At 52.6% G+C, this 26596-nt stretch overlaps 13 protein-coding genes across 13 annotated transcripts; 7 read left to right on the top strand and 6 right to left on the bottom strand.

Annotated features, from left to right (window-relative positions):
* Nucleotides 1-21: 21 nt before the first annotated feature.
* BDV14DRAFT_187455 (Aldehyde/histidinol dehydrogenase) lies at nt 22-1812 on the bottom strand (the record flags this gene model as incomplete). The annotated part of the gene is made up of 6 exons (XM_073770955.1): nt 22-310; nt 388-707; nt 825-1131; nt 1195-1309; nt 1369-1512; nt 1599-1812. 6 exons carry the CDS (start codon nt 1810-1812, stop codon nt 22-24), a joined length of 1389 nt encoding a protein of 462 aa, XP_073632056.1.
* A 494-nt stretch (nt 1813-2306) lies between these two features.
* On the top strand, nt 2307-3910 carry BDV14DRAFT_210923 (NAD(P)-dependent alcohol dehydrogenase). The gene is made up of 3 exons (XM_073775994.1): nt 2307-2566; nt 2664-3526; nt 3618-3910. Exons 1-3 carry the CDS (start codon nt 2374-2376, stop codon nt 3774-3776), a joined length of 1215 nt encoding a protein of 404 aa, XP_073632055.1. The 5' UTR covers nt 2307-2373; the 3' UTR covers nt 3777-3910.
* Nucleotides 3911-3924: 14 nt separating this feature from the next.
* On the bottom strand, nt 3925-5921 carry BDV14DRAFT_166275 (uncharacterized protein). The gene has a single exon (XM_073767461.1). It carries the CDS (start codon nt 5827-5829, stop codon nt 4252-4254), a length of 1578 nt encoding a protein of 525 aa, XP_073632054.1. The 5' UTR covers nt 5830-5921; the 3' UTR covers nt 3925-4251.
* Nucleotides 5922-6020: 99 nt separating this feature from the next.
* On the bottom strand, nt 6021-6731 carry BDV14DRAFT_196410 (cupin domain-containing protein; the record flags this gene model as incomplete). The annotated part of the gene is made up of 1 exon (XM_073772440.1): nt 6021-6731. The coding sequence occupies one exon, from the start codon at nt 6729-6731 to the stop codon at nt 6021-6023; it is 711 nt and encodes a 236-aa protein (XP_073632053.1).
* Nucleotides 6732-7386: 655 nt separating this feature from the next.
* On the bottom strand, nt 7387-8596 carry BDV14DRAFT_196409 (glycosyltransferase family 8 protein; the record flags this gene model as incomplete). The annotated part of the gene is made up of 3 exons (XM_073772439.1): nt 7387-7897; nt 7954-8398; nt 8461-8596. 3 exons carry the CDS (start codon nt 8594-8596, stop codon nt 7387-7389), a joined length of 1092 nt encoding a protein of 363 aa, XP_073632052.1.
* Nucleotides 8597-9465: 869 nt separating this feature from the next.
* Nucleotides 9466-12030, bottom strand: BDV14DRAFT_117582 (uncharacterized protein). Its single transcript, XM_073765813.1, has 2 exons — nt 11757-12030; nt 9466-11698 (listed from the first exon to the last, which is right to left on the bottom strand). The coding sequence occupies exon 2, from the start codon at nt 11687-11689 to the stop codon at nt 9614-9616; it is 2076 nt and encodes a 691-aa protein (XP_073632051.1). The 5' UTR covers nt 11690-11698; nt 11757-12030; the 3' UTR covers nt 9466-9613.
* Nucleotides 12031-13284: 1254 nt separating this feature from the next.
* Nucleotides 13285-15662, bottom strand: clf1 (putative cell cycle control protein (Cwf4)). Its single transcript, XM_073767460.1, has 2 exons — nt 13677-15662; nt 13285-13625 (listed from the first exon to the last, which is right to left on the bottom strand). Exons 1-2 carry the CDS (start codon nt 15456-15458, stop codon nt 13398-13400), a joined length of 2010 nt encoding a protein of 669 aa, XP_073632050.1. The 5' UTR covers nt 15459-15662; the 3' UTR covers nt 13285-13397.
* On the top strand, nt 15632-17321 carry BDV14DRAFT_117561 (U4/U6-U5 snRNP complex subunit PRP31). Its single transcript, XM_073765812.1, has one exon. The coding sequence runs from the start codon at nt 15696-15698 to the stop codon at nt 17265-17267; it is 1572 nt and encodes a 523-aa protein (XP_073632049.1). The 5' UTR covers nt 15632-15695; the 3' UTR covers nt 17268-17321.
* A 268-nt stretch (nt 17322-17589) lies between these two features.
* Nucleotides 17590-19061, top strand: BDV14DRAFT_166269 (uncharacterized protein). The gene is made up of 2 exons (XM_073767459.1): nt 17590-18690; nt 18768-19061. Exons 1-2 carry the CDS (start codon nt 18075-18077, stop codon nt 18932-18934), a joined length of 783 nt encoding a protein of 260 aa, XP_073632048.1. The 5' UTR covers nt 17590-18074; the 3' UTR covers nt 18935-19061.
* Nucleotides 19062-19093: 32 nt separating this feature from the next.
* On the top strand, nt 19094-20756 carry BDV14DRAFT_166266 (uncharacterized protein). The gene is made up of 4 exons (XM_073767458.1): nt 19094-20105; nt 20161-20375; nt 20425-20517; nt 20570-20756. The coding sequence occupies exons 1-4, from the start codon at nt 19478-19480 to the stop codon at nt 20606-20608; spliced, it is 975 nt and encodes a 324-aa protein (XP_073632047.1). The 5' UTR covers nt 19094-19477; the 3' UTR covers nt 20609-20756.
* A 927-nt stretch (nt 20757-21683) lies between these two features.
* Nucleotides 21684-23715, top strand: BDV14DRAFT_166263 (adenosylhomocysteinase). Its single transcript, XM_073767457.1, has 7 exons — nt 21684-21745; nt 21804-21875; nt 21926-22058; nt 22112-22238; nt 22289-22890; nt 22938-23373; nt 23423-23715. The coding sequence occupies exons 2-7, from the start codon at nt 21837-21839 to the stop codon at nt 23433-23435; spliced, it is 1350 nt and encodes a 449-aa protein (XP_073632046.1). The 5' UTR covers nt 21684-21745; nt 21804-21836; the 3' UTR covers nt 23436-23715.
* A 131-nt stretch (nt 23716-23846) lies between these two features.
* BDV14DRAFT_166260 (SDR family NAD(P)-dependent oxidoreductase) lies at nt 23847-25023 on the top strand. The gene is made up of 2 exons (XM_073767456.1): nt 23847-24066; nt 24159-25023. Exons 1-2 carry the CDS (start codon nt 24015-24017, stop codon nt 25004-25006), a joined length of 900 nt encoding a protein of 299 aa, XP_073632045.1. The 5' UTR covers nt 23847-24014; the 3' UTR covers nt 25007-25023.
* A 272-nt stretch (nt 25024-25295) lies between these two features.
* Nucleotides 25296-26032, top strand: BDV14DRAFT_196401 (uncharacterized protein; the record flags this gene model as incomplete). Its single annotated transcript, XM_073772438.1, has 2 exons — nt 25296-25576; nt 25663-26032. The coding sequence occupies 2 exons, from the start codon at nt 25296-25298 to the stop codon at nt 26030-26032; spliced, it is 651 nt and encodes a 216-aa protein (XP_073632044.1).
* Between the last annotated feature and the right edge of the window lie 564 nt (nt 26033-26596).

Below are 26596 nucleotides of genomic sequence, written 5' to 3'. Positions count from 1 at the left end.
AAACAAAACCACCCAACCAGCCTACGACAACTTGATAAAAACAGACTTTGTCTCCGTCCACGCCTGCAGCCCCTCATCGCCCAGCTCCCTCCCCGTGCCAGAACCCTTGAACCCACCCAGCGGCAGATCCTGGCAGTAGTAAGGCGACGAGGTATTCACCGCGACAGAACCAGCTTCAAAGTGCCTCGCCACCTGAATAGCACGATTGATATCCCGCGTGAAGACGCTCGCGTACAGCCCGAACTCGGAGTCGTTGGCGGCGCGGATGACCTCGTCTTCGCTGTGGAATGTGTTGAGGCAGGACACAGAGCTGCACGTACTTGTCAGCAGCAGGTTTCTTAGAACAGGGAGATATATATATATATATATATATATATAGAAACTCACCCAAAGATCTCCTCCCTCATCAACCGATTATTCCCCGGCACATCCAGCAGAACAACCGGCGCCACAAAGTTCGCGCCAGCATTTACCTTTGCGTCTAGCTCACCCAGCGGCAGCCGCTGCAGGTCCTCCCTCTGCGCCAGCTCCAGATAAGCGCGTACACTCTTCACCTGCTGCTCGTCTGCCTGCGGCCCGAAGCTCGTTGCCGCGTTATTCGGATCGCCTGGGCTCCCCGCGAGCCGCGCAATAGCCTGCGCGTATAGGTCCTTGAACTTCCCCGCTACATTGCGATGGACGTAGACGCGCGACGAAGCCATGCACACCTACCCTGAGTTATTGACGATCGAGAACGCCGCGGCTTTTCCCTCTATATGGTTAACTCCCCGTTAGCTTAGCTGCTTGCTATACTCTGTACGTCCCCTCCAGTGATCGGACACAACATACCCCAACTCCAACGTACAACTCTTCAAATTCGACTCCACCGCCGCCCGCTGAATGAGCCTCCCCGTCCGCGTGCTCCCCGTGAACGCAATCTTGCGAATCTCCATGTGTCGCGCGATGGCGTCGCCGCAGGGCATCCCAAACCCAGAGAGGATATTGAGCACGCCCGGCGGGTACCCTACTTCAGCCGCGAGGCGCGCGAAGAGGAGTGATGTTAGTGGTGCCTTTTCGGAGGATTTGACGATTAGTGTGTTGCCTGCTGTTAGGGCGGGGCCGACTTTGAAGCAGAGCATTATTAGGGGGACGCTGGTTGGTCAGTTGGATGGAAAGAGAGAGAGGGAGGATAAGGAATCTGAAGGCACGACGTACTTCCATGGAATGATTGCGCCCGTGACGCCGTACGGCTGGCGGAGGGAGAGGTTCAGGTGGTTCTGCGATGTGAGCGAGGTTATGCCGTGGATATCGAGTGCTTTGCCGGCATAGTCTGTATAGTGAAGTGAGCTCATATACATGGGTAGTCTTTGATAGGAATTCATTTCTTACATCTCAACGTCGCCGTCCCCATCACCTGGTCCATATACCCAGACACAGGCTTCCCCATTGACAGCGCCTCCAGGCGCGCAAACTCGGCCGCGTGCTCGTCAACAAGGTCAGCGAGCTTGAGCATGAGGCGTCGTCGTTCGGATCCTGCAGTGCTTGTCAATATCAGCTCTCGTTCCCGTGCCAGTTCCGCCAGACAGCCAGGCAAGCAGGCACTTATACTAGGTACGCACCGTCCAGCGCCTCCCAAGCAGGGAACGCCGCTTTCGCACACTCAACGGCGCGATCAACGTCCGCGGCCTTGGCCTCGGCTACATTTGCGACAGTCTCTCCGCTAAAGGGGCTTTTGAGCGCGAAGGTTGAGCCGTCGAGGGCTGGGACGAACTCGCCGTTTATGAACAGGCGGGTTTCGATGGGGTCGGGGAGGGGGGGTGCAGATGTAGTCATGGTGGTGGTGCGTAAGGTATAATAGATAGATATTATAGATTAAATGTGACTGGTGGTCGAGGGACAAGATACATCCATATCGCAACAGATGTGACTTTATATACAAACTCCATACCATATACTCTAGATACGCCAGCCATGACCATACTGCCGCGATCCGAAACAACTAGCGTGCATACAAGGGTTTCGGAATCGGATGCAATAAGTGGCTTACCCCGCATGATATTCGGAATACTCAATACTGGGGTTTGGTGTGGGGATAACGTGGGGGCTTGACACTTACTGAGGGCTTCTCGGGTATATGGCGGGGATAGAACCAAGGGTCTACCCTCTACCTACGTACTATATACAATATCTACCACCCATATAACCGATATGTACATGCCCATCCCCAACACTTGGTCACTGCGCTGATCTATATCCCATTAGATAGCACCCTTTGATTTCTCCGTTGTAAAAGAACTGGAACCCACAAAAAGCGTCTTTCTTCTCTCGTCTTCCTGTCCCAACTAAAACTAACCTGCCAAAGGCAACTCCAATACAATCAATCTACCACTGACAATGCCATACCCTGCCGAAGCCCTCGTTGTCCATGCTCGAGGAGAATTGCCGCGCCTTACGCCCGTGATCCTAGATGACCCTCGGCACGACGAGCTCCTCGTTGAGATCCACGCCACAGGAATCTGCCATACAGATATCGCCTGCATGGAGGGGACCCTGCCTGCCGAGTTCCCAGCTGTGCTCGGGCACGAAGGTGAGTCTAGGTACCTCTTTCTCTCTTTCTTTCTTTTAAAATTCACATCCACCTACCTACCTACCTACGCTAACCAGCACACCCCATCCACCCCTAGGCGCCGGCATCGTCCTCCGCGCCAGCCCAACCAGCGACATCGTACCCGGCGACAAAGTCATCCTAAGCTACAACTTCTGCCGAACCTGCGCGCAGTGCGTATCCGGGCACCTCGCATACTGCGAGAACATCCTGCCGCTGAACTTTGGCGGCACGCGCGCAGACGCAGACGCATCCCGCACAATCACCCTGCCGTCCACTGAAGCAACAGCACCAGCAGCAGAAACAGCACCGCCCATCTTCGCCAACTTCTTCGGGCAATCCTCCCTCGCGCGCGTCGCGCTCGTGCAGCGCTCCTCCGTCGTGGGCGTTCCAAGCTCAACAAACCTGTCCCGCTTCGCGCCCCTAGGCTGCGGCGTGCAGACGGGCGCCGGCGCCGTGCTCAACACGCTTGACATCCCAGCATGCAACGGAAGCGGAAGCGGACACAACAGTAAAGCCAGCATCGCCATCTTCGGCGCCGGCGCCGTAGGCCTCAGCGCAATCATGGCGGCGCGGCTGCGTGGCGCAGAGCCCATTATCGCTATTGATTTGCAAGAGAGTAGGCTGGCGATGGCGCGCGAGATGGGCGCGACGCATGTGGTTGATGGTGCGGCGGGGGGAGGGGGCGCGGCTGTTGTGCAGAGGATTCGCGAGATCTGTGCCGCTGCTGGTGCTGCTGGCGGCGGCGTGCAGTACGCAGTCGACTGCACGGGGTCTACGGCCGTTATCGAGACCATGCTTAACTCTCTGGGGCTTAGAGGAAGGGCAGCGAGCGTGGGTGCTCCGCCGCCTGGCAGGAGGGCTGGTGTGGATGTCTTTGCGCATCTTGTGGGGGGGAAGCAGTATTTGGGGTGTCATCAGGGGGGGAGTGTTGCGGGGAAGGTGAGCCTACCTACCATACCTACCCACATAGTCTAGAGAGACAGACTCGAGTTGAGCCGTTTCGCTAACGAAGTATAACCATAACCACCAGATGATCCCATACCTAATCGAGCAGAATCAAGCAGGCAAATTCCCCCTCGAGAAGATGATACAGTATTATGGCGCTGAGGACCACGAACGCGCATTCGAGGACTTGAAGCGGGGGCGCGCGATCAAGGCTGTTCTGGTGTGGAAGGGGGGTCTGAATTGAATGGAAATGTTGGGCTGAGATTGATTGATGCTTGGTACTGTGTACTTGGTACTGTTTATCCAGAGGGACTCGGATATTATGTTCTATGTTCTCTAGACCACTTCTGTAGACTTGATTCAATTGTTACTAGTAACTAGGTAGTAATGCACCTGCTCATGATCCAATTCATACCTGACAATGTCAGTTGACACAGGGCAACTAAGATACCATACCTATGTACCTGTACCTACCTACCTACCTACCACCCACTCAAGCAGGGCATACACCCGCGGTTGAAGCCCAGAGCGGAAGAAAAAAGGCGGGCATGGGCATATACCCGCGGACAAGACCGGACCCTCTCTTGTCTCCACCTGAGCTGCCTACCTACAGTTGGGTAGCTTCCGACACGGAAGCAGATCAAAGCACCGCCCACTGGGCGGAGGTACGTAGATACTGTAAACCCTGAAAATCTATCTATGATAATTATGATTCCATGTCAGTAGTAGTCATCGGCAGCTACGCCGGGGAAGGAGACTGGCGGGGATGGTTGGCTGGGCATTGGTTGTGCTTGCGGTTGACACGGCTGGTCCATGTGTAGCAGCATTGTGTGGTAGTGAAATAGAAGATCTAGGTGCACGGCAGCCTTGTGCGTCGATAGTTGGCCCGGTAGGCATTGAAGGGCTGTCGGGAGTTGGCCCTTCCAGGTGGCGAGACGGCATTGCAGGAGGTGGACAGTTGACCCCTCAATCGCAGGGCCGAAGCGAAAGTTAACAATGTCCCGGAGGATGAGTGATAGTTTGGCAACTTGAACCTGGTACTCGAACGACTCGCGGCAGCCGCAGCTCGACAAAGGCCCGTGTTCATCGGCAAAATCTTCCACCGTCAACATCTCCATGTCGCATTGAAACATGTTGATCCGAAACGGCCGGCCGAGGAGAGCAGAGCAATGGGCATCGCGCACAGCTAACGTCCACCAGATGCGCTTGAGAAGACATGGGTCTTTGAATGGGCCGCTGGCTGTGCTGGGCCCGGTCTTGCGGTGTATCCCCAGAGCGACAGCCATCGTGACGCCGAGATCGATCCATGAGCAAGGATTCCAATAGCAGTCCATCTGGGGGCCTTTGAAGCTAAGTAGAATGGCCACCTTGAGTAAGATAAGTTTATTGTTCTCGTAATTATGATCAAACAACACTTTGGCTCGCTTGTAATAGAGCTGGCGTGCTTGTGAGCGAGAAGTGAATCCAGCTTTGTAGGCAATCGATGGCTCTCCGAAGGTGACTGCAATGAAGCAGATAGAATGTAGCAGGATCCAAGGTAATTTTCGCTCCTGTTGCGCCTTGCGGAGATCCCTTGGGTTCACTATGGAGTAGATGGGATAGAAGCTATCAAGAAATATTGTGATCATCTCATCCAGGATCTCGGTCGGTGGGTAGGTGAAGGCGCCCTTTGCTTTGAGCAACTCAATGTCATGCACTGAGAGGTGGGATGGATGGATGTTCTCTTCCACTACTGCCAACGAGTCACTGTTTATCACTCGCTCGCTTGCGTCATGCAGGCCCGCGTTCTGGTCTGGTCGGAGCTGCAGAGCAAAGGTCAAGGGCGATGGCTCTCCGAATAGCACGAGCTTCGCCTTGCACAAGTCCTCGCGGCCCGCCTGGCCGACGAAATCCTTGAACATGGCTGACAGCGACGGCTGACCCCACGAGTCCGCTGCGACAGTAGACGGCTCGGTGTCTGGAGACTGGAGCTGGTCGACGCCATGAGGATCAATCGATGGGGTGATCATTATTGAATCGGAACTGGCCTCGGCACGGGGAAAGCTCTCCACGTCGCCTCCAACCCCAACTGGAGGCTGGAACGGTGACGATGTGGATACAGTCCCTCGGCGGAAGCTCTGTCGGTCATAAGTCCCTCGCAGCGAGGTAGGCAGTGTACAGTCGGAGACGTTGTCCATGCGGCATCGGCTACATGGGCAGCCAACCTGCGTGGCGTCACATTTGACCTTGCGGCGACTGCATCTCCGGCAAGCCTTGGGGGCTCGGAGTCGCTGTCTTCCGGTAGCTGAGGATGCCATCTGCTGACTCGGACCAATGTATTGTATTCAGCCAGGTAGAGCTGAAGTTCCCCGGCATTCAGACATGGCAAGTGTCTCGCAGAGAATCACTCTTTGACTTGACTTGACTTGGGCGAGGAAGTGTTGGGTTGCTGAGTCAGCACTGCCACCGATCATTCTGCGCGGCTATATGGCCTCGGTTAAAGTAGGTACTACACTGCTACAGAAGACAGCTTCCTGGCCTCACCCCCCCACACAAACCACGCGCGCGCCATCACTTCCTCCACCGTAAGCGCCGGGATCCTAATTTCCTGCAGATCATCGCACGGGACATATTCCTCCTGCGTAGTCAAAGTCTGCGTCTGGCGCGTTGGAAAGAACGCCGTCGGAACCTCATACTCAAACACCGCGACAAACTTGCCCCTCGATATAACCATAGCCTCCTCCTCCTCCTCATCATCCTCCTCCTTTTTTGCTGTACTGAAGAACCCCAATTGCCTAAAGTCTACACCCGACGGACAAGCCGTCCACGCATGCGGCACCCCAGCCCCAATAACCACGAGCGTATGCGGCGGAACCACGTACAGCTCGCCGCCTAGCTCAGCTCGCGCCACGCCCTCCATGACCATGATTTTCTCAACGACGTAGCGCAGCCGCGACGGGTCGTTTGCCGCCTCCACCGGCGCCATGTGGACGTGTCGCGGCATGCGTGTTTGCGTGTCAAAGGGCAGGAGGCCCTGTGGGCCGCAGAAGCAGGGCGTCGAGGGGTCATTGGCGTTGTCGCTGCTGAGTGTTTGCAGACGGCCTGGGATGTTGAGGGCTGGCGGGAAGGCGTCTCTTGGTGGTGCGCTGGCGCCATGCACGATGCGTGTGCCGTTTTGTAGGAGGAAGCCATACTGGCTGACCGGGGGGGCAGATGACATAAGGATGGTGTTGGAGGGAGTAGGAGTTGTTTGGCAAATTTGATACGCTGGTGCCGGGTCACGGCGCGCCTACCTGGGTACTTATTATGTACTCTTCTTCCAGAATCAGATACCACCTGAACGTGTCTAGGCAAATAGCCGCGGGTATACGGCTGGGCTTGACAGTGAACGAAACAAACATCCAAGTGTAGCCACGAGTCCAGGAGCCCACGACACCTTGGGCGGTGCTAGCTCGCTGAGAGCCAGTATCAACCATGGGTGATCGGAAACGCCTTTGGTGGCTCGAGGTTCTATGATAATCCCATGCCTCTAGGCAGGCACCATATATCTGAGTCCTTGATTTCTTTCTGCGGTCACAACCTGAGAAAACGAGGCATATGCTAATATACCACTAGCATGGCTACACAGCTATAAGTAATATGCCAGTTCAGTAAGAAAGGACTTCCTGATGCTCGTCGTGAGGCAGTGCGTTCGAGCACAAGGTCGCAGAACAGAGGCCACGTCAGCAGATTGGAAAAGCAGGACAACGCCCGAGACAAATGCTATTTGGAATGACGCTCAATCAAAGAGGTTGTTGGCCTTGCCATGAACGGCGATTACCTAGGCTCTCATCTTCATGGGGGAAAGATGCAGTTAGGGCTTGATAGCCTTACCGTCATGAATCGCCGAACGCGAGGTTTTCGACAGCAGTCATCAACAATTCATCGCCTATCTTATCCTCGAATTCAAACCTCTCCCGCTCCTCATTAGCCTCCCACCACCAATTACTCAACGGATCCCAATCCCGTCCTTCATCCCGGTCCATTCCTTCCTCCCAAGGCTTCGGACTCAAGATGTAATGAACATTTTTCACATTTTCATCGCGCCAGATCTGAGCATGTACATCACTCAACCTCATCGTTTTCAACGCATTGTACGTATATGGCAAGGACACCCATCGATTTCCGAACATGTCGCCGAGTAGGCTTTGGTCTGCAAAGGCATAGTCCGCGGTTGCCGAGGAGGACAGCTGAGACAGGATCTTGTCGTAAATTGCCTGAGAGGGGTTTATAACCAGTAGCCCTCCGTTGGGTATTCCCAGACCAGCATTTGCCGAGGCGGCGGTTGTGCTGGCTGTTGCAGCAGACTGGGTGTGCTGGGTTGTATATGCGCAGTTGGCGGGGATCCTATTTCGACGGTCTCTATTAGCTCTCTTTCTGTTCCAAGCATCTCTCTAGAAGACATAACTTGCCAATTCTTAGGATAATGCCTCTTCCCTTGCGGATTACAAACACAAGCATGAGCAGCGCCAAAGACTCTGCTCCCCGAGCCAGCCATCTCAGGCCCATCAAGCTCCAAATCCATCAACTCATCCATATTCTTCACAACAAGCATATCACAGTCCAACTGCACAACCCGCTCAAACTCTGTCAATCCAAACGGCACAAGCTTACTCCAGCAATCATGAAACCGTACATCCTTGCTAAAGTCCTTCGATATTGACGGAAGAAGGTAAGGAACCCGCTTCGTGGGTATACACCTCAGGTTAAGCATGGCACGGCCCTCGGGAGGGAATGAGTCCGTGTACAGGACAAGAAGCGGGTACACGGACTTCACGGCCTTGAGGGAATGGGATAGGGTGAGGAGACCCGGGAGGTAGGACTTGTTTGTTATGAGTGTTGTCCAGGCTATTGAAATGAGATGGGAGTGTTAGTTTGCTTGTAGAGAACTGGGTTCGGAGTGGATGGACCTTTCTTTCCAAGTCCCATCTCGGGCTCTAAGATAGTTTCGACATCGAAGTCGAAGTCGAAGTCGGCTTCGGTGTCGGGGGTCAGAATTGAGACAGCTTCGACATCTGTGTCGGTGGTATCGGTGGTGTCAGACATGATTGTAGCAGTGTAGTGTAGCTCGTGGCCCGGTACAAAGTAGGCTGGTTGTTGCTGACGGTGGTGTGGAAAGCACTCTCTCTAAGTAGGTAGGTAGGTGTTATTGGATTCATCTGAAGAGGCGGCAAGAGTCGATAAAAAGGAAGGTAGGAGGGGGCGAACCCATGATAGTAAAAAAAGAGTGTTACTCTCGTACTCCTTGCAAAGTCCGCAAAGTCCGGAGATATAAGAGTTATGACTTTAAATAATTGAATGACTAGAATACCGGATGCATGATAGTAGAATCCAAGGTTGTCTGTCGTTTATGTTAGATGTCACTGCTGCCGATTCTGGCTTGCCCCTGTATTTGGAAGGAATTACGAAGTAAATTGAAGTTACGTTAAATTTGAAGGTAGATAGAAGAATGCTTCAGTTCCATTCATTCCAACCATGCATCGCTATAGCACAGCCAGAATACCAATTAGCTGGGCCACCAACAGAAAATAAATCAACCCCGACCCAGAACAGAGACACAACATGCACCACATACAATCAACCTGCCCGATGTAATCTCTATGTACAATGCAATGTACTGCAAATGGACATGCAAACACAAACACAGAGAACTAGACGACGTAAATGGATATCAAGAAAAGAGACTCGGACAAAAATTCAAACCAGGCCAGGCTGTATTATATGGAAGGAGGGCGCGAAGAACACAAACAGATGTAGATATGTATGAGAAAACAAGTCGCTGATAGCGGAATGTATAACAGATCAAACCAGATCAAGCACAGCGCCGCGCTTATGATGCGAGATGAGGATGGGCTGAAGAGTTGTTGATGTGCATGGAGGCGCAAATGAACCGCGCTGTTTCGGTAGGGTGATGAGGGTATGTTTTTTAGAGCGTGAGTTCGCCAAGGATTGAGAGGTAAGAGAGTGAGAGGACGTAATGTTGCCCTGGAGTAGATAGGAGAGTAATGACAGAGGGGAAGGGCTTCAAGGAGGGTGCTTGGGCAGCATTGTCTGAGAGCGGGCTTATCGATCGGCGTTGAGGTTCAACCAACTCATATCTGAGTTGACATTGTTCCGTGGAAGAGGTTGACCTTCAGGGATGAGAATACTGGAGCCTCGTGTGTTCGTGCGAGCCGAGTCATGCTTTCTCCAATCAATTGTCGAAGGCGCCGCCGTTGAGGTAACATCCCGCGTGCTACTGCCGGGGTTGTAGAAACTCCTGCTGTAAGCACTGCTTGGGGGACGGCCGAGCCAACTACGTTCACGCGCATTGCGGTACCGGTCGTCGTCATCGTCGTCGTCGTTGATGCTCGCGGTTTCCGCGCTGGCGCTGGAAATCCGAGCCGACTGACTTTGGGGAATCGCGATTTGCCGGCCGTCTCTGACGGATGTCGCGAACTCGGTCGTGGGGCTGCCGCTGTTGACTCGCCCAAGCGGCGTTGGTTCTGCCAGGAAGCTGGTTTGCAGAGGTGGAAGAGCATTGTCGTTGTTTTCGCCAGGCCAAATGGTGGCTTTTGAACCGCGCGCAGAATCGGCGAATGGAGACTGTATACCGACCAGGGTTGGGGTAGTGTGGTTGTCCTGGAAGTACTTGCCCCAGCCTTCATCGGTTGTACGGTCACCAGGGCGTATAGGAGATCCCATTGACGATATTGAGTCACCATCCCAGTCTTTACTGTCACTCGATTGAATGTTGTTGAGAGGACTCGGCCGTGCGGGCTGAGACTTCTGCATGTGCTGAGGGAGTGCACCAGCAGCCTTAGGAGACTTCTCATCACCCATGTTGCCGGAGAAAATGGCCAACGAGTCGACGGACGACGCCGCTTTCGGTGCCGGGCTTTGAGCCATGGGGTAAGCTGAGCGAGTCAGGGGTTCCACGCCCTGGTCCTGGAAGCTCAACCGGTCCTTGTCCGCACCAGCGGCCTGGCGCATCTTCTCCTTCTTCCTCTTGATGTAGAAGAGGATGAGAACTAGAATGACGGCCACACCAGCAAGACTTCCAAGTACTGCACCAAGAATCACGCCAATGTTGTCGTCGTCCGAATCACCACTTGATGTGGGTAAGCCAGATGGTGATGCGGAAGGGGTGCTCGAAGGTGTTGCCGACGATGATGGTGTTGACCCAAGAATATCTTGCTCAGACTGGTCACCATAGAACAACTTGGTCGCGTTGACCCAGCCGCTTCCATCAGTGGCCGATTGATTGAAGATGGACAGGGTGTCGGTACCGCTACCTCCTGAAAGTACGACCAGTTGATCACCAGAAGTGCTTTGCGCGAAGGAGGAACCTTTTTCAACAGACGTTGGCGCGAAGGAATCATCATCACGTTTCCGTTTTCTTGTTTGGGGGACGTCTGAAGGGTTCGGTGTGAGTTCGTAAGTACCCACTGTGACAGGCGAAGCAGTTGTGTCGAAAGTCCGTAGCCGGTATTTCCCATTATCCTGACTGAAAAGGGCAGTCTTAACACCTGTGGGATAAGATATGTCTGTGTCGTTGTACCCATCAGTGTGCCATCCTTGCTCTGAATCCCAGAAGTATACTGCCGAAGGATCCTTGGCACCTCCAAACATGACAGCTTTGTCGGTGCTCCAGGTCAAAAGGTTTGGTGATTCTGCAGGCGACGCATTTGCTCCAGACTCAGAGTCAAGGATGTAGTTCGGCTTAGTGGTTACAGTGAAAGTGTCAGAAGAACCTTCTGTTGCACCCTCAGTAGTTCCACCAAATATCAGTAACTTGGAAATAGCACTTAGGTAGACAGCAGCGTGACCAGTCCGGTTCGCAAGCGGGTCGACTTGAATTGGAAGGGTTTTCCACTTCCCATCCTTGAATGTGTACCGTTGCAATCCTGGCGCATCTGAGTTTGATGAACTACCTCCCACTACGTAGAGGGCTTGTTGGTCTTCATTCCCATCAACACCACCAGTAACGCATGCCGCGTTCGAGACGAGTTCGGCGCCATCTGTACTCAATTCAGACCATGTGCCATTGAGTTCGAGTGGGATAGAAGCGAATCCATTGGTCGATAGCGTATAGAGGCTGTTGTTGTGAATAACGGAGCAATGGCCCTCAAGCGTAACGGGCGGTTCAGGCACAAGCATCGTGTCCACCTAACAATGTCGAACGAAGTCAGATCGAGTCTTCGAGTATACCAGCTGAAGATAGGACCTGGGTAGTAACCAGCCACCCGAAATGAATGCGGTCGGGTGAGGGAGGGGGTTAGATTGGTAGGAGGAAGGTGACTAGACTGCCAGAGTCCTATCTCATGATATCGAGGGTAGTGTATGAAGGCCGTCCGTCTCCGGGGACGATGATAATGATGTTACTCGCGTCCGCGAAGGGTTACGAGATGAGTTACAAAGAGCGAACGAGTGCCGGCTGAATCGGACAGAGATTGGCGATGATATGATCGACGGGGTGGTAGCCCAAAGGGAGCGAAGGAAAGGATCAAACGAAGGGCGACCTGGTGGCTGTCAATCGGAGAATTCTCAGGGGCTGGAATAGTTCGCGATCATAGGTAGGTGAGGTAGGGCGACCGATGCACGATGTCAAACCGGCAGGGGGGAAGAAAAACGAGAGACAAGACCACAAGGGTCGGGATGGAAGACGAAAAGCAGAGAGAACGAGAAGGAGAGAGAATTGGGGAGTCTTGGGGGAAGGAGAGACAGCGAGGGAGGAAGGCAGCGGAGAAGACCGAGTCAGGGGAGAGAGTGGGAGTAGTGGCCGTAGCAGTGGTCAGTGGGAGTGAGTGGGAGACAGATTAATTAATTTGGCAATTGTATGGGCGAACGCAGACAGCTGAAACACCCGGCCCAGCAAGGACCATGATTCTTACCTGGATTGACTCTTCAAAAACTCAATTGATTCAACGACAGTCTGCAATTGACAACCAGAATGTTCAATTATCGAGATTCAGAAAACTCGAATTCAAGCAAAGAGCGACTAGTCGGAGTACTCGGAGGGAGAGACTGTGACACCAGCACAAGGTCAAGGCAGTAGACGGCGACCACGCGGACATTCAACCAGCACAGCAGCAGTCAGGCGTGCAACACTAACCACAACCACAGTTCTAAAACCAAACCCAGTCGACGTCAGGGTCAGGAACAGACAGACGACGGACGGGATGATATCAAACCTGTTTGTTTAGGCGATCCTTCGTCCTTACAGCCTGCAAGGGTCCGTGGATGCCATTCAGGGGTAATCCAGTGAGAGAGACTACCAGTGCTGGACGTACCATGGTTGGCTCTGCCCTCTACACTTCTGCCGACCCTTACAAGGCGACAAAGCCTACGATACGTCAGACATGAAGATGCCAATTTCTGGGAGTGAGCACAGAGCACCATATCCTTTCTTTCGGCAGCTGCTTTAGGGACTACTCACGGACTCTCGTGGAACGGCTGCAGTTCCTGCTCGAAGCATCCAATAGTCGGGTGCTTGTTCCTGGGGTTCCTGCAGCATGGCTGTGAGTGGCAGACCACAACGGCCACTCACCACTCACGCCGCCCCAGCCCGCTCGCTGATCGTCAGCCCGACCGGAGAGGCAGCGAATGCAAGTCCTGCTTTTATTCCCATTGGCTGCTGAAGAGTTTTTTTCACGGGTGCTGCGACGCGTGATGAGCTGGTGGCGCCATTTTATGTCAACTGTACCTAGTCTACCTGAATCATTGCTTATTGTGGGGATTACTTTTCATGGTAGAGAGTATCCAGATTGACAGATTGACGGTCTTTCTGGAAAATGGACAAAGAACGGTTGGATGTCTATTAAATTGGGCATTGCCATATTTACTAACTCTGACATAATTACTGCGCTCACGACCCCTGCTTCCACTTGTGTGCCGCCTGCAACAGCTTCGACAGATTCGCTGCCGACTGGTCGTCTGCCGGGAACACATAATCCATATATTCCTCGTATCGGTCGTCGTCCAACTTGCGCCGCTTCTTGACCCGCCGGGGCATCTGCTTCTCGATCTTGTCGATGTCCTCGGGCGATCCGTGAGTGTGTTCGAATGATCGCCACGCGTTGAGCAGTTCCACTCGCTGCAGATTGATTAGCATCTCATTTCCCCATATTATAAGAGCGCGACTTACCTCTTCTTTGAGATCTTTTTGTTTGAACAACTTGTGGGCGCGATCAAAGACTGCCCGAGCGCGTCGCTTGGCCTCGTCGCTGATCGGTCGCTCTTCCTCTTCCTCCTCTTCCACCTCCTCGTCGGGGACGTTGATCTCAAACCGCGCGTAGTTGATCCAGACCTTGACGTGATCTGTCTTCTGTAGGAGTCGTTCGTACAATGCCCGTTCGCGCTCGTATTCTCCTTCATCATCTTCAAAATCAATGTAGCACTTCCAGACAATCTCTGGCATGTCCAGCGTTGGCTGGTCAATTCCGAGCTCAAAGATAGCCCGTGCACGGTCGCTGTCGTCCAATCCCCGTTCCAGCTCGGCGTACTTGATCCAGGATTGACCGTTGGACGGATTCCATTCGATCTGCTTTTCGTACAGCGTCCGGCACCGTACGAACTCGAATAGTTGTTGTTCCAGTTCGATATATCCGCGGAAGAGTTTGTCTTTCGGGCACATGCCAAGCGCCTGGCCGAGAGTTTTACGCGCCGCTTGAAGATTCAGCTGCCGCACTTCAAATTGTGCTTTCATGAGCCAAACCTTGGCAAAGGTGAACTTTTTGTGAGGGATGAGTTTTAGGCATTCGTTGTAGACTTGGCGGGCGCGGCCGATATCTTTGGCTTCCATCTCCTCCCATGTAGCGTAGAAGATCCAAAGGTAGATATACCGTCTCCAATGTCTCTTTTCTTGGGAAGGAGGAATCTGTGCAATCGCCCGTTCGTAGACATCCCGGACTCGATCTGGGTCTCCTGATGTCTCCTCCAGCCGGGCAAAATCGAACCAGACATCGTAGTTGCGAAGGTTTTCCTTCACCTGTTCCTCATATTGAACTCTGCGCTTCGAAAGAATGACGTTCTCGACACCTTCTCGATCACCAAACTGCTTCTCAAACGTGGTGTACGACTTGTGGAGAGTGACAGATTTCGAGCGAGGTAGCCGGTCGAGGGCGTACTTGTAGATGGCTCTGGCACGCTCATACTCCTTAAGCTTTGCTTCGAACTTGGCGTAGGCAATGAAGAGCTTCTCATCCATGAAGTCCTCGCCAAGGATCTCCACAGCCACCCCGTATACCTCTCTCACCAAGTCGCTCGTACCGTTCTCCTCCTCAAATCGAGCCCACTTGATCCAGTTCCTCGGCTCAGGATGCACAATTGTGAACCGCTGGAAAATAGCCCGCGCTCTCTCAAACTCGTTGTACCTCTTCTCCAACTTGATGTACGCACTCCAAGCACCCTCCTCCGGCTCCCACGACATCCACCGCTCAAACACCTGTCTCGTCCCAGGAATATTGCCCAGCGTCTCTTCCATATAAACATACTTATACCAGAGCTTATCAACCCGCGGCAAGATCGTAACCGCACGATCCAACAAGTTCCTAGCATGATTGATATTCCGATTCCGCATCTCCGACTCAATATACCGGATCCAAAGTGGCACATGCGTAGAGGTGACATCGAGCGCGCGCTCAAAGATCGATCGCGCGCGCCGGAATTCCTTCTGCTCGAGTTCCCACGCGGCATACCGCATCCAGTTGTTCATGTTAATCCTGTTGCGGCGCACATAGTCTTCGAATTCCTTGCGCTTGCGGCCTTGGTATTCGTGCAGTTCTTCGAGATCAGCGAATCGTTGCGTCGGAGCTTGCAATGAGGGCTCTTGTCTGTCGACTGCTTCGCGGAGCAGCTGCTCTGCTGAGATTTGCACCGGCGCTGCGGCCTTGTTCTTGACCCGTGGAGGGCCGCGCGATGCCTCCATGTTGACAATAAGCTTCGTCGGGGTGAAATGTGTTGGTGTGTGTGAATGAGACGATGTATGCCTGGTCAGTTGCGTCCCGAAATTGTTGAAGCTGCGCGCGTGGTCCCTCCCGCCACCCGGGCTTTGATAGCTTGGATGACTAAACTCCTGCGGCGGCAACTTTTATGAAAGTGAACCTTCTAGAGTTAGTACATACAACCTGTGAAAACTGTGCTTGTTTGGGTCGCGGAATACACCATGTCGACCGCCGAAGAGCTATTGAGAGATTTTGAGGACGATGATGACTTCGAGAACCCGGACGGCGTCGAGTATGAGGGCGCCGAAGCCATCGATGAAGACAAAGACGAAGAACAGCTTCTACAAGAACCCTCCAAAGAGGTGACGAACGAGTTTGACGTGGCGATATCAACCGCAGATGAACTTACGCGCTTGCACAAATTACTACGCGATCACTATTCTATCAGATTTCCGGAACTCGAAACACTCGTGACGAACTCGATCGATTATGCGAAGACTGTCGCGATCCTCAAGAATGGCCCGCTGAAGGATATCAAGGCGCTCTCGACCTCGTCGGACAATATGGTCGGGGCGCCTTTGAAGTCGATTCTGGATGGGCCGACTTTGATGGTCGTTTCCGTGGAAGGTACAACGACTCGAGGACGTGAAATGACCGAGGCGGAACTCAAGTCCGTAATGGATACGTGCGAGAGAATCCTGAAATTGGACCGAGAGCGGACTGCCCTTACACAAAGCATCCAGTCTCGCATGTCTCAGATTGCTCCCAATCTGGCAGCGCTCATCGGACCCGAAACCGCAGCTCAGTTCTTGAACCAGTCTGGAGGATTGCGCGAGCTCGCTAAGATTCCGGCCTGCAACTTGGGCGCTCAGGGCTCGAAGAGGAAGGAGGGTCTAGGATTTGCTACGAACATCGGTATCAGATCACAGGGTTTCCTCTACCACTCAGAAATCATCCAGGACATCCCGAACGACCTGAAAAAGCAGGCGATTCGCATTGTCTCTGCCAAGATGGTTCTTGCTACTCGCGCCGATGTCTCACAATATAGCCCCGACGGTTCTTTAGGAGAGGAACTCAAGCAGCAATGCTATACACGACTGGAGAAGCTGACTGAGCCTCCTCCCAACTCCGGCACCAAGGCCCTTCCCGCCCCAGACGACAAGCCATCAAGAAAGCGAGGTGGTAGGAGAGCTCGAAAGGCCAAGGAAGCCGTCGCAATGACGGAACTCCGCAAGGCGCAAAACCGCGTCGCATTCGGCAAGGAGGAGGCTGAGGTCGGCTACGGCGCAGGCGAAGGAACAGTCGGACTAGGAATGATGGGTCAGCAGAACGACGGTCGCATCCGCGCAACACAAATTGATCAAAGAACGCGTGCAAGGCTCAGCAAGTCCAACAAAGGCTGGGGTGCCGCGACCCCCGCCCCCAGCGGAACAGCCTCATCACTGCGCACATTCGGTCAAGGTCCCAGCGGCACGGCAAGCGTTCTGCAAGCCAAGGGTCTTCGGTCGTCAGGCATCGGGACTTCCTTTGGCGGCGCAGCAGGTACAGCCAGTACCATCGCATTCACGCCAGTACAGGGTCTCGAACTTGTCGATCCAAAGGTGCAAGCGGAGCTCAGCCGCAAGCGCAAGGCAGAGGAGGACCGATGGTTCAAGTCAGGCACCTTCACGCAGGTGGGTGGCGCGCCCAAAAATTCGTCAGACGCGAATGGAGGATTCAAGGTCCCTGCGCTGCCTAACAAAAAAGTCGACACGGGCGCGGGCAAGATGGGACCCCCGCCTCCTCCTAAGTAGTTTTTTTTTTTTCCTTGTACTATCTTATTTGTCCTCGATGTGAGCATTATACGGCGTTAACTTGAGACGAGGATTCTGGGCTCGCATGATACCATCAATAATAGCAAATTAGCAATAGCAATACAGATACGCTAAGACTTCCAACAAAGCAACCATAGTACATACCTGCCTTAGCCCCGCATATCCAAGAGATCCCCAGGTCGCAACGCCGCAAAACCAATTAGTAACGGAGAACCCCAACCCCTCCGAACTCCGAAGAACCCTGTCGCGTTGCGTCAATCCAATCGCAAATCACCAATCGTCGAATAACTCCAACCTTAGCTACGAACAACTAAGAACTTCTAGCTGAGTACTACCGGGGGAGCGTAGTAGCGTAGTGTAAGGCACCACCAAGTCCAACCTACTAAAAAAGACGGTGAGGCCTTGAAACAGCAAAGAATGAAGATCTGTCGTAATCCTACGACCATTGTTCACAATGCGTACGATAATAATTATTAGAAATGAGACTGCAATGGAAACGAAGTGTGGTGCTCTTTCCAAGGGAGATTTCGCCATCGCTGGCAATTGCATTGAATTGCGTGCTTTGGGTGGGATCTTTGTTAAGCGGTTCCTACATTGACAATATTTCGGTGTCGATTAAGTCACGTCTTTGTGCGGGTATAAATTGGCGAGACATTCTTTTCTCTCTGCTGCGGTTTGATTTCGTTGCTATAGGTTTTCTTCTTGTGGTTGTTGCGTTGCGTTGCGTTGCGTTGAGCGAGATATTGAGCGAGCTTTCGTGCTTCCTTGCCTGCGCGGAAATATAGAATGGCTTCCGTTGTTGCGTCTCCGGTTGCGCCTCCTGCTGTGATTGACAGCGCAGTCGAGAAGAAAGACCCATTAGCACCGACGATACCATCAGCGATACACATCGAGTCTGCATACTCGAAGAACAATCCTGAGCTAGATCCTAAACATGAAGCGCAATCACATCACCCTTCACAAACAGACAACATAGGGCTCACCACCACCACCACCATCACGACGCCAACTCCAGAACCAAACCACCTCATAACATCCCCCTACACAACCCCCGAGCACCAATTAGACCTCTCAACCCTTGATACACCGAATCGCCTCCTCGCGCAAGCCCTAGCGGTCCTCGAACCGACGCGGCCAGATTATGCAACAGCGCCGTACATCGACTCTTTCGACTGGCCCGGCGTCGTATCGAAACTTCAATCGCTAGCCGCGGAAGAGAACTTCTCATGGCAAAGAACAAGTTTCTACGTCGTCGCATTCCGATCCATCCTCCGCGCCGACGCAGATGGTGATCGACTGCATTTGCTCGACGAACGGTCTCACGCGGAGGCTGTAAAGAGTGGTGGGCTGTTGAAGTACTGGTTCGGAAGTAAGAATGAGCGGAGGGAGAATCTCGCTACTTGTATGTCTTCATTAGCCCTATCTACTCAACCAATCATGATTTCATTGATCCGATGCTAACGTATGTGGCGCATCTAGGTGTCTGGCGAAGTCGGGAAGATGCACGAGCTGGCGGGACGGGACCGTGGCATGCGCAGGCGCGTGGGGCGGCGAGAACGATGTATGAGAAGATTGAGTTTACGACGATGGAGCTTGTTGTTCGTGAGGAGGAAGGGGAATGGGAGTTGAAGGCGTGGCGAGATTGACAAGGGGACGGAAGAGAATGGTTATGACATTATTTGGCATCTGATAGGTAACTATGTTGGCGAACAGGCGTACGGATATACGGAATATTGCATGATTCAAGACAAGTTTATTTTATTAATAGACAAGGAAATATTTCCATACTTCATACTTCCAGACAAGGCAATTTCCTACACTCGGTAACCCCTTTCTTGAAGGGGAACCTTTCCCCGCAAACGTCCTCACGATCTGGAATCTTTCCACGAACGGGGCAGATAATCCCTCCACTCATAGCCCACGCATTGCGATACAGCTTTCCCCATCGATGAATCCACAGCACTGGATCCAGCGCAGCCGCCAGCAGACCAGCATGATTTGGAGAAGGCGGGGTAGCTCAGGTGGTTTAGAAACCTCGGGGTGATTAGAGGCGAAAGGAGGAAGTATATCCTGAAGAACCTATTTAACCGGCCTCGACCGCAGGGCCCTGGTATGCCTGTCTTTCTATCATATCGAACTACCTACCTTCTATTCTTCAAACTTGTCTTATTGATAACATTTCACCCGTCATGCCAGGCGTCCTCACCGAAACCCTAGCCGTAAACGACGGCCCCCTAACATCCGAAAACGCCGCCCTCCTCCGCCCCTCAGACCCCTCCCTCCCCCTCGAGGAGCTGCGCACCCGCTACGAAAAAGACGGCTACCTCTTTCTCAAGGGTATCCTCCCCCGTGAAGATGTCCTCGAATGCCGCCGGCAATACTTCACATACCTCCAACCAACGCAAGTCCTAAAGGACGGCACCGACGCGGTGCAAGGGATCTTCAACCCCACAAAAGACCCAGAGCACTACCCCGGCATTGGCGCAGGCGCAGTCGGTGGCAATGGACGCCCGGGAGGTGAATTGGCAGATGCATTTGTGGACCGTGCTATCGAGGCGCATTATAAGGAGTGGTATGCCCAGAAATTGGTGCACCACCCGGCGCTTTATGACTTTGTGAAGAGGTTTAGTGGGTGGGGGGAGGATACGTTGACGTTTAATCGCACACTTTTGAGGAATAATACGCCTGGGACGAAGCCGATTGGGGTGCATTATGATCAGATTTTCTTGAGGCATGGCGAGCCGACTAGTATGACTGCTTGGGTGCCCATTGGGGATGTTAAGGTTAATGGGGGTGGCCTCATCTACCTCGAGGACGGTATGTAATGCTGTCCATAGCCCTCCTCTTCGAAACATGCTAATATGGAGGTTAGGTGACCCCGTTGGTCTCAAGATTGAAGAAGAGTTCACGGCAAAGGCCAGAAGCGCCGGGTTGACGGAGGAAGAGGCTCGCTCGGCATTCAACTCCAACATGATGAGCACAGGTCTGCTGTCTGAATATCCGGCAGAGTTCGCGAAGCAGCACAATCGGCGCTGGCTGGTGTCTGCATATGAGGCGGGTGATGTTGTTTTCCATAAGCCTCACGCGGTATGGTTGAGCCTGCTAGTTGTTGGACTTGGCTGACGATGATGAATAGATTCATGCCTCGACTATCAACAAGGACCCAGAGGGCGTTATTCGTCTTGCCACGGACCTGCGATTCTGCGATTCTTCCAAGCCGTATGATAAGGTATGTTTAGTTATTTCCAAGAGTTGAAATGGAGTTAGACTGACTTTTGCAGCGGTGGATGAACTCGTACCGATTTGGAGACGGCGTTTGAGGCGATGGATATTGTATATAAATGGGTCTAGGTTAGGGTAACTTAGGATCCAAGAATGTCAGCATCCAGAGGATGTTATAGGTAAATAGTGAATATTTTGTTGATGGCATTGTGGTGCCTGAGTAACATAAAGAGAATTGTTCCCTCCTGCTCTGGCCCCCAAAACGAAGCAAATACTACCTACTCGATCTGCTTGCGCGGGTCCCAACTGCCAACCTGGATTTTCGTTTGGATATCTCATTAGTCAAGAATATAAGATTATAGATTATCTCTGGGAGCCATGTTTTAGACAGCAACAACTCCAGTCGAAATTTCCGGGCTCATCTCGGGGTACCAGGTGTTCGAGATCGATCACCGGCAAGGGATACTTGCATATTTGTACTCGAGCGCAGACTCAACACCGCTCGTAACCCGAGCAGACAACAGCGGTTCGAGAATGACCGAGACCAATCGGAAAAAAATGGCCGAATACTCCAACCATTCCTTGCTTCATTCTCATTATCCAATCGTTCTAGGTAAAAGTCAGTCCCCAAGGTGGTTGAGCTCGGTGCCGGTAGATATAGACTTGGCCCTCTCCCGAATGTGGGGCTGCATTGGCAGCATACAGAGTTCGAAGAATAATACCCCGAACATTTGCTGAGCCGGAGTATCTGGGTTTCCTAACCGGCGATTCTCTTGCTAGCGGTAGCATGCAGGCTGCCACCTTGCTGATTGGTACGACCGAATTTGGTGGCAACTGGCGAGAGAGCTTGCAGTGCTGAGCAGAAATGTTGTTCTCTTCCCCAGCAACGGTCAAACCCACCTGTCTACTAAAAAGTGCTACTGTACTTCAGCAATAGCCATTGTTCTATAACAACAGCAATTTTTCTTTGATTTTCTTGAGATTTGAGTATCAATATCAATGAATCATTCTTCTCACTTCTATCAGCAAAAATCAAATAATCCCCCACTGCAGAGCGAGCTCAGGGCTGAGTAAGACTGACCGCCCCATCCTTCGAGCCCCGCCGCCGCCAACTGGACAGCCAGACACTCTGACCCGCTGCCCCTCTTTTACCTTCTCTCGTCCATCTTTTCTTCTCCTCCCTTTTCTCTTCTCATTCCTCTCTCCTTCATCCTCCTCATCCCTCATCCTTTTTTGTGAGTTCATCTGCTAGGAATCTTCTGTCTGCAACTCAATTGCTAACTTTCCTCTCAGTTTCCTCCTTTCTACATCTCTCACATAACAGCCATGGCTGCCCCCGCCCAGAAGTTCAAGGTCGCCGACATCGTACGTTTATCCTCCGAACCCTCAGGGAAACCCCAATCTAACATTCCTAGTCGTTGGCCGCCTTCGGTCGCCGCGAGATCGAGCTCGCTGAAATTGAGATGCCCGGTCTCATGGCCATCCGTGAGAAGTACGGTGCTGACCAGCCCTTGGCCGGTGCCCGCATTGCCGGTTGTCTTCACATGAGTATGAAGCCCGAAAACCGAAAACCATAGCTCGGCTTATGCTGACTTCCACAGCCATCCAGACTGCCGTCCTCATCGAGACTCTCACTGCCCTCGGTGCTGAGGTCACCTGGACTTCCTGCAACATCTTCTCCACCCAGGACCACGCCGCTGCCGCCATCGCTGCCGCCGGTGTCCCTGTGTATGTGATTCTCAAACCAATTGGACTTGGCAGAAACTAACTTCTTCTAGCTTCGCCTGGAAGGGTGAGACCGAGGAGGAGTACAACTGGTGCTTGGACCAGCAGCTCTCCGCCTTCAAGGACGGCAAGAAGCTCAACCTTATCCTCGACGACGGTGGTGACCTTACCTCCCTTGTCCACACCAAGTACCCCGAGCAGCTCCAGGACTGCTTCGGTCTCTCTGAGGAGACCACCACCGGTGTCCACCACCTCTACCGCATGCTCAAGGACGGCAAGCTCCTTGTCCCCTCCATCAACGTCAACGACTCCGTTACCAAGTCTAAGTTCGACAACCTGTACGGCTGCCGTGAGTCTCTCATCGACGGTATCAAGCGTGCCACCGATGTCATGATTGCTGGTAAGATCGGTGTCGTCGCCGGTTTCGGTGATGTCGGTAAGGGTTGCGCCCAGGCTCTCCACACCATGGGTGCTCGCGTTCTCGTTACTGAGATCGACCCCATCAACGCCCTCCAGGCCGCTGTCCAGGGTTACGAGGTCGTCACCATGGAGGAGGCTGCCGCCATTGGTCAGATCTTCGTCACGACCACTGGTTGCCGTGACATCCTCGTCGGCAAGCACTTCGAGGTCATGCGCAACGACGCCATTGTTTGCAGTAAGTATCCTTCTATGTTGGATTATGATCATTCCTAATCATTGTAGACATCGGTCACTTCGACATTGAGATCGACGTTGCCTGGCTCAAGGCCAACGCCAAGTCCGTCCAGAGCATCAAGCCCCAGGTTGACCGTTACCTGATGCCCAACGGCCGTCACATCATCCTCCTCGCTGAGGGTCGTCTCGTCAACCTTGGCTGTGCTACCGGCCACTCTTCCTTCGTCATGTCCTGCTCTTTCTCCAACCAGGTCCTTGCCCAGATTGCTCTGTTCAAGGCTGAGGACAAGGCTTTCGGCCAGAAGTACCCCGAGTTCGGTACCTCCGGCAAGAAGCCCGTCGGTGTCTACGTTCTCCCCAAGGTTCTCGACGAGCAGGTCGCCTACCTCCACCTTTCTCACGTCAACGCCAAGCTCTCCACCCTCACTCCTGTGCAGGCTGAGTACCTTGGCCTCGACGCCCAGGGTCCTTACAAGGCTGACCAGTATGTTCCTCCCTTATTTCTTAAGAAGCTTCTTGCTAACTGTCTGCAGCTACCGCTACTAAGCATTTTCTTTTAATTTTCCGATACCCTGAGTAGACTTTTTTCAACATGATCACGATGTTACGACTAACATATGGAGTTCTTCATCAACATGGAGCTCAAAAGCATTGTCCTTCAACGGCATATAAAAGTGGCATACACGGGGTTTCTGGGTAGTGTTTTGGGTTATTGACCAGAGGAGTATTTGCATTCAACAGTGCCATATATCCGAGTAGAGGGGCTTACTCATATTATCATAATGAAAGGATTTCTTACCTATACATACTTATTGCTTCAAGCCAGTAATTTAGGCAGGCACATCTACTATTGGAAGTCCGTAGCGGGCCATTCTGCAACAATCCCCGTAAAGCTTGACTACGATCTAGGTTAATTAACCGCCACCCCGTAGATGTGACCCTGATTCGATCGACCGGGTAAAATCAATCGGGAAATTTCCCGACGGTGGGGGTTCATCCAGACGAGTGGGACGGACTATGGAGTAAAAGCACAGCAGGACTATTTAACCACGAGGTCTCTCCAATCCTCGAACTCTCTTTCAACTATCCAGATACTACTATTCACAATCCCCAACACCATTGACCATGTCTCGCCCATTGGAAGGAAAGTTCGGTATCGTCACTGGCGGCTCGCGGGGTAAGCTACCCCCGCATTCTATACACCACATTCTTTATCCTACAAATGCCCACTTCTACAGAAGACTTACAGATAGTTGTGTTTGTTCCCAGGAATCGGCGAAGCCATCGCCAAAAATCTCGCTAGCAAAGGCTGCTCGCTCCTCCTAAACTTCACCTCCGAGTCCTCGCGCCCCCGCACCGAAGAACTATGCCAGTCCCTCGCATCAACGCACTCCATCCGCTGCGTCTCCGTACAAGCGGACCTCTCCACCCCCGAACAAGCAGTAAAGGACATCCTCGTTGCAGTCAGCACACACTTCCCAAGCACAACAATCGACATCCTTATCAACAACGCCGGTGTATCCGCGGACCGAACACTAAACGATAAAGAAAAGGGCCCCATTGAACCGGAGTACTTCAATTGGCAATATAACATCAATGTTCTTGCCCCGCTACTCCTCACGCAGGGCGTCGCGCCATACTTGCCAAATGATCGCTCCGGACGAATCGTGAATATCTCCTCCGTTTCATCGAGTCTCGGATTCGTCGGACAATCTGTCTACGGCGGTACCAAGGCTGCACTCGAGGCTATGACACGTACCTGGGCGCGTGAACTCGCTGACCGCGCTACGGTCAATGCAGTCAACCCGGGCCCTGTCACGGGCGACATGTATTTCAAGACAGGCGAGGGGTTCTGGAATGCGATCCAGGGGTTCCAGGATAATACGCCTTTGAGCAAGCTTGTTGATGGGAAGGATCAGTCGATCAGGGACCCGGTCTTTGAAGAGCTGGGGTTGACGGAGGAGCAGGTGAGACTTGTTAATGAGAAGATGGGTGGTCGCAGGCCGGCGTTTACGGAGGAGGTTGCGGGGGTTGTGGGGATGTTGTGTACGAGGGATGGAGGATGGTGTACGGGGAGTGTGGTTTGTGCTAATGGGGGGATGAAGTTTGGGGTTTAAACTCTTGTCGATAGAATGGAACTTATAGAAAGAATATACTAGATATATTTTTTCGGTCTATAGGAAAGTGTAGGTAGGAAAGGAAGCTCATAGATCCGCAACACGTGAGACATGGAAGGTCCCCATTAGCATTGCTTAGATAACGTCATCGCGCATCCCGGCATCATGCCATCCATCAACTGAAGGCAATCTCTCTCGAACCTTTCCCCATATTTTCCCCTGGAACACAAATATTTCAATTTATTTCTCCAACCAATACATTTCCACAAACACATATTTAACCATCAAAATGCCTCCCAGACCAACGACCCTCTCGGCCTCAACCCTCCGGAGCTCCCGCGCTCTACGCACACGAATACCTCAGACTCAACATCACCCTCACCGCGCCATCTCAAGCTCCGTGCTAGCTATTCAGCGAACGCAAAATCTCAATTCCATCATTGCGCCTATCTCCAAGAGCTTTTCACCAGCTATCCGTTCTTTCACCACAACGCGCACCCAATACAACCCATTAGCCTCCTCGTCCGGAAAATCCCAAGCGGACCTTATTGTTGAGGAATTACAAGAGCTGTACGTTAAACAATCTTATTTCCTTTCCTTCTTAAACGCCCCATTATCTATAAAAATTAGTACCTAATATGAATAATACGTGCTAGGTACGAAACAGCCCAAGATGAACTCGAAATCGCCGTCGAATCCACCGACAGCGCAACAATCTACGCCGCCTCAGACCGTGAATCCGCGCGGGACGCCCTAAACAGCCTCGTAATCGCCTACGAGCTGTACACCGATTCTTCAGTGGAGACAGGCAAGGCGAGTGGGATTGAGGAGGCGACGGAGAATGAGAACGAGTCGGGGCAAGCTGGTGAATCAGAAAGTGAGAGTGAGGAACGTATTGTGGAACTAGGCTTTGACCCGAAGGATGTGAGTAAGGAGGTTCAGGACGAGATTAGGAAGCGTATTGGGCAGAGGATTCGGGAGGTTAAGAGTGCTGTTGAAGTTTTGGAGAAGAGGGCGCATGATTAGATCACTTCCTTCCACCTTGGACCTGCGCGAGTGGGCGGGTTGTTGCGGATGAATGAATGGGTGTATTTGATCTCTTCGAGCTCGATGGGCTAGTGTATACTCCACGCAGGAAAAGGGGATATGTAAGTAGGTATTAATGTACTAGATATCAGTGGCTATCAAGGCCTAGTCCAAAGTTGGGATCATTGGTTCAACGCCCTAGGCGGTTATCACTTCCAGTATCTATAGTACAGCAAAGAGATCTACTAAGACATCCATCCAGGCATGACTTACGAAAGTATGCTCACATTAGTACTAGTAAGTTAAGTAGCTGCATGGAGTTGTCGAGTACATTGGCCGCTGAATGCAACTTCAAGCCTGGTTGAACTGGACCAGGTAGCGAGTGAGCGGCTGTCAACCAACGTATTCAAGTCCGATGTCTGGACGGGAACAGGCTGCACTTGTCTTGATCGGCTCAGATTGAAGCTGTGGATGAGCGCATGATTTAAGGGCTGGCTAGGTAGGCAGGTAGAGAGAGGGTATGAAATTCAATCTGAATGTGATTTTCATCTGGACTCCTTATAT

This window comes from Aspergillus stella-maris (genome assembly GCF_047715825.1).
Source record: "Aspergillus stella-maris strain CBS 113639 unplaced genomic scaffold BDV14scaffold_6, whole genome shotgun sequence".
NCBI classification, from domain to species: Eukaryota; Fungi; Ascomycota; class Eurotiomycetes; order Eurotiales; family Aspergillaceae; genus Aspergillus; species Aspergillus stella-maris.
The sequence above is the reverse complement of the archived record's forward strand: the minus strand, read 5'-3'. Positions and strand labels throughout refer to the sequence as shown.

Coding starts and splice junctions, on each gene's coding strand:
- BDV14DRAFT_166266 (XM_073767458.1), top strand. CDS start 19,478: ATGCCAGGCGTCCTCACCGAAACCCTAGCCGTAAACGACGGCCCCCTA. Junction 20,106..20,160: donor CCTCATCTACCTCGAGGACG/GTATGTAATGCT, acceptor TATGGAGGTTAG/GTGACCCCGTTGGTCTCAAG. Junction 20,376..20,424: donor TTTTCCATAAGCCTCACGCG/GTATGGTTGAGC, acceptor GATGATGAATAG/ATTCATGCCTCGACTATCAA.
- BDV14DRAFT_117561 (XM_073765812.1), top strand. CDS start 15,696: ATGTCGACCGCCGAAGAGCTATTGAGAGATTTTGAGGACGATGATGAC.
- BDV14DRAFT_117582 (XM_073765813.1), bottom strand. CDS start 11,689: ATGCTTGTGCCTGAACCGCCCGTTACGCTTGAGGGCCATTGCTCCGTT.
- BDV14DRAFT_166260 (XM_073767456.1), top strand. CDS start 24,015: ATGTCTCGCCCATTGGAAGGAAAGTTCGGTATCGTCACTGGCGGCTCG. Junction 24,067..24,158: donor CGTCACTGGCGGCTCGCGGG/GTAAGCTACCCC, acceptor GTTTGTTCCCAG/GAATCGGCGAAGCCATCGCC.
- BDV14DRAFT_210923 (XM_073775994.1), top strand. CDS start 2,374: ATGCCATACCCTGCCGAAGCCCTCGTTGTCCATGCTCGAGGAGAATTG. Junction 2,567..2,663: donor AGCTGTGCTCGGGCACGAAG/GTGAGTCTAGGT, acceptor ATCCACCCCTAG/GCGCCGGCATCGTCCTCCGC. Junction 3,527..3,617: donor GGGGGAGTGTTGCGGGGAAG/GTGAGCCTACCT, acceptor CATAACCACCAG/ATGATCCCATACCTAATCGA.
- BDV14DRAFT_166263 (XM_073767457.1), top strand. CDS start 21,837: ATGGCTGCCCCCGCCCAGAAGTTCAAGGTCGCCGACATC. Junction 22,059..22,111: donor TGCCGGTTGTCTTCACATGA/GTATGAAGCCCG, acceptor TGACTTCCACAG/CCATCCAGACTGCCGTCCTC. Junction 22,891..22,937: donor CAACGACGCCATTGTTTGCA/GTAAGTATCCTT, acceptor TAATCATTGTAG/ACATCGGTCACTTCGACATT.
- BDV14DRAFT_166275 (XM_073767461.1), bottom strand. CDS start 5,829: ATGGCATCCTCAGCTACCGGAAGACAGCGACTCCGAGCCCCCAAGGCT.
- BDV14DRAFT_166269 (XM_073767459.1), top strand. CDS start 18,075: ATGGCTTCCGTTGTTGCGTCTCCGGTTGCGCCTCCTGCTGTGATTGAC. Junction 18,691..18,767: donor GAGGGAGAATCTCGCTACTT/GTATGTCTTCAT, acceptor TGGCGCATCTAG/GTGTCTGGCGAAGTCGGGAA.
- clf1 (XM_073767460.1), bottom strand. CDS start 15,458: ATGGAGGCATCGCGCGGCCCTCCACGGGTCAAGAACAAGGCCGCAGCG. Junction 13,626..13,676: donor AAAAAGATCTCAAAGAAGAG/GTAAGTCGCGCT, acceptor ATCAATCTGCAG/CGAGTGGAACTGCTCAACGC.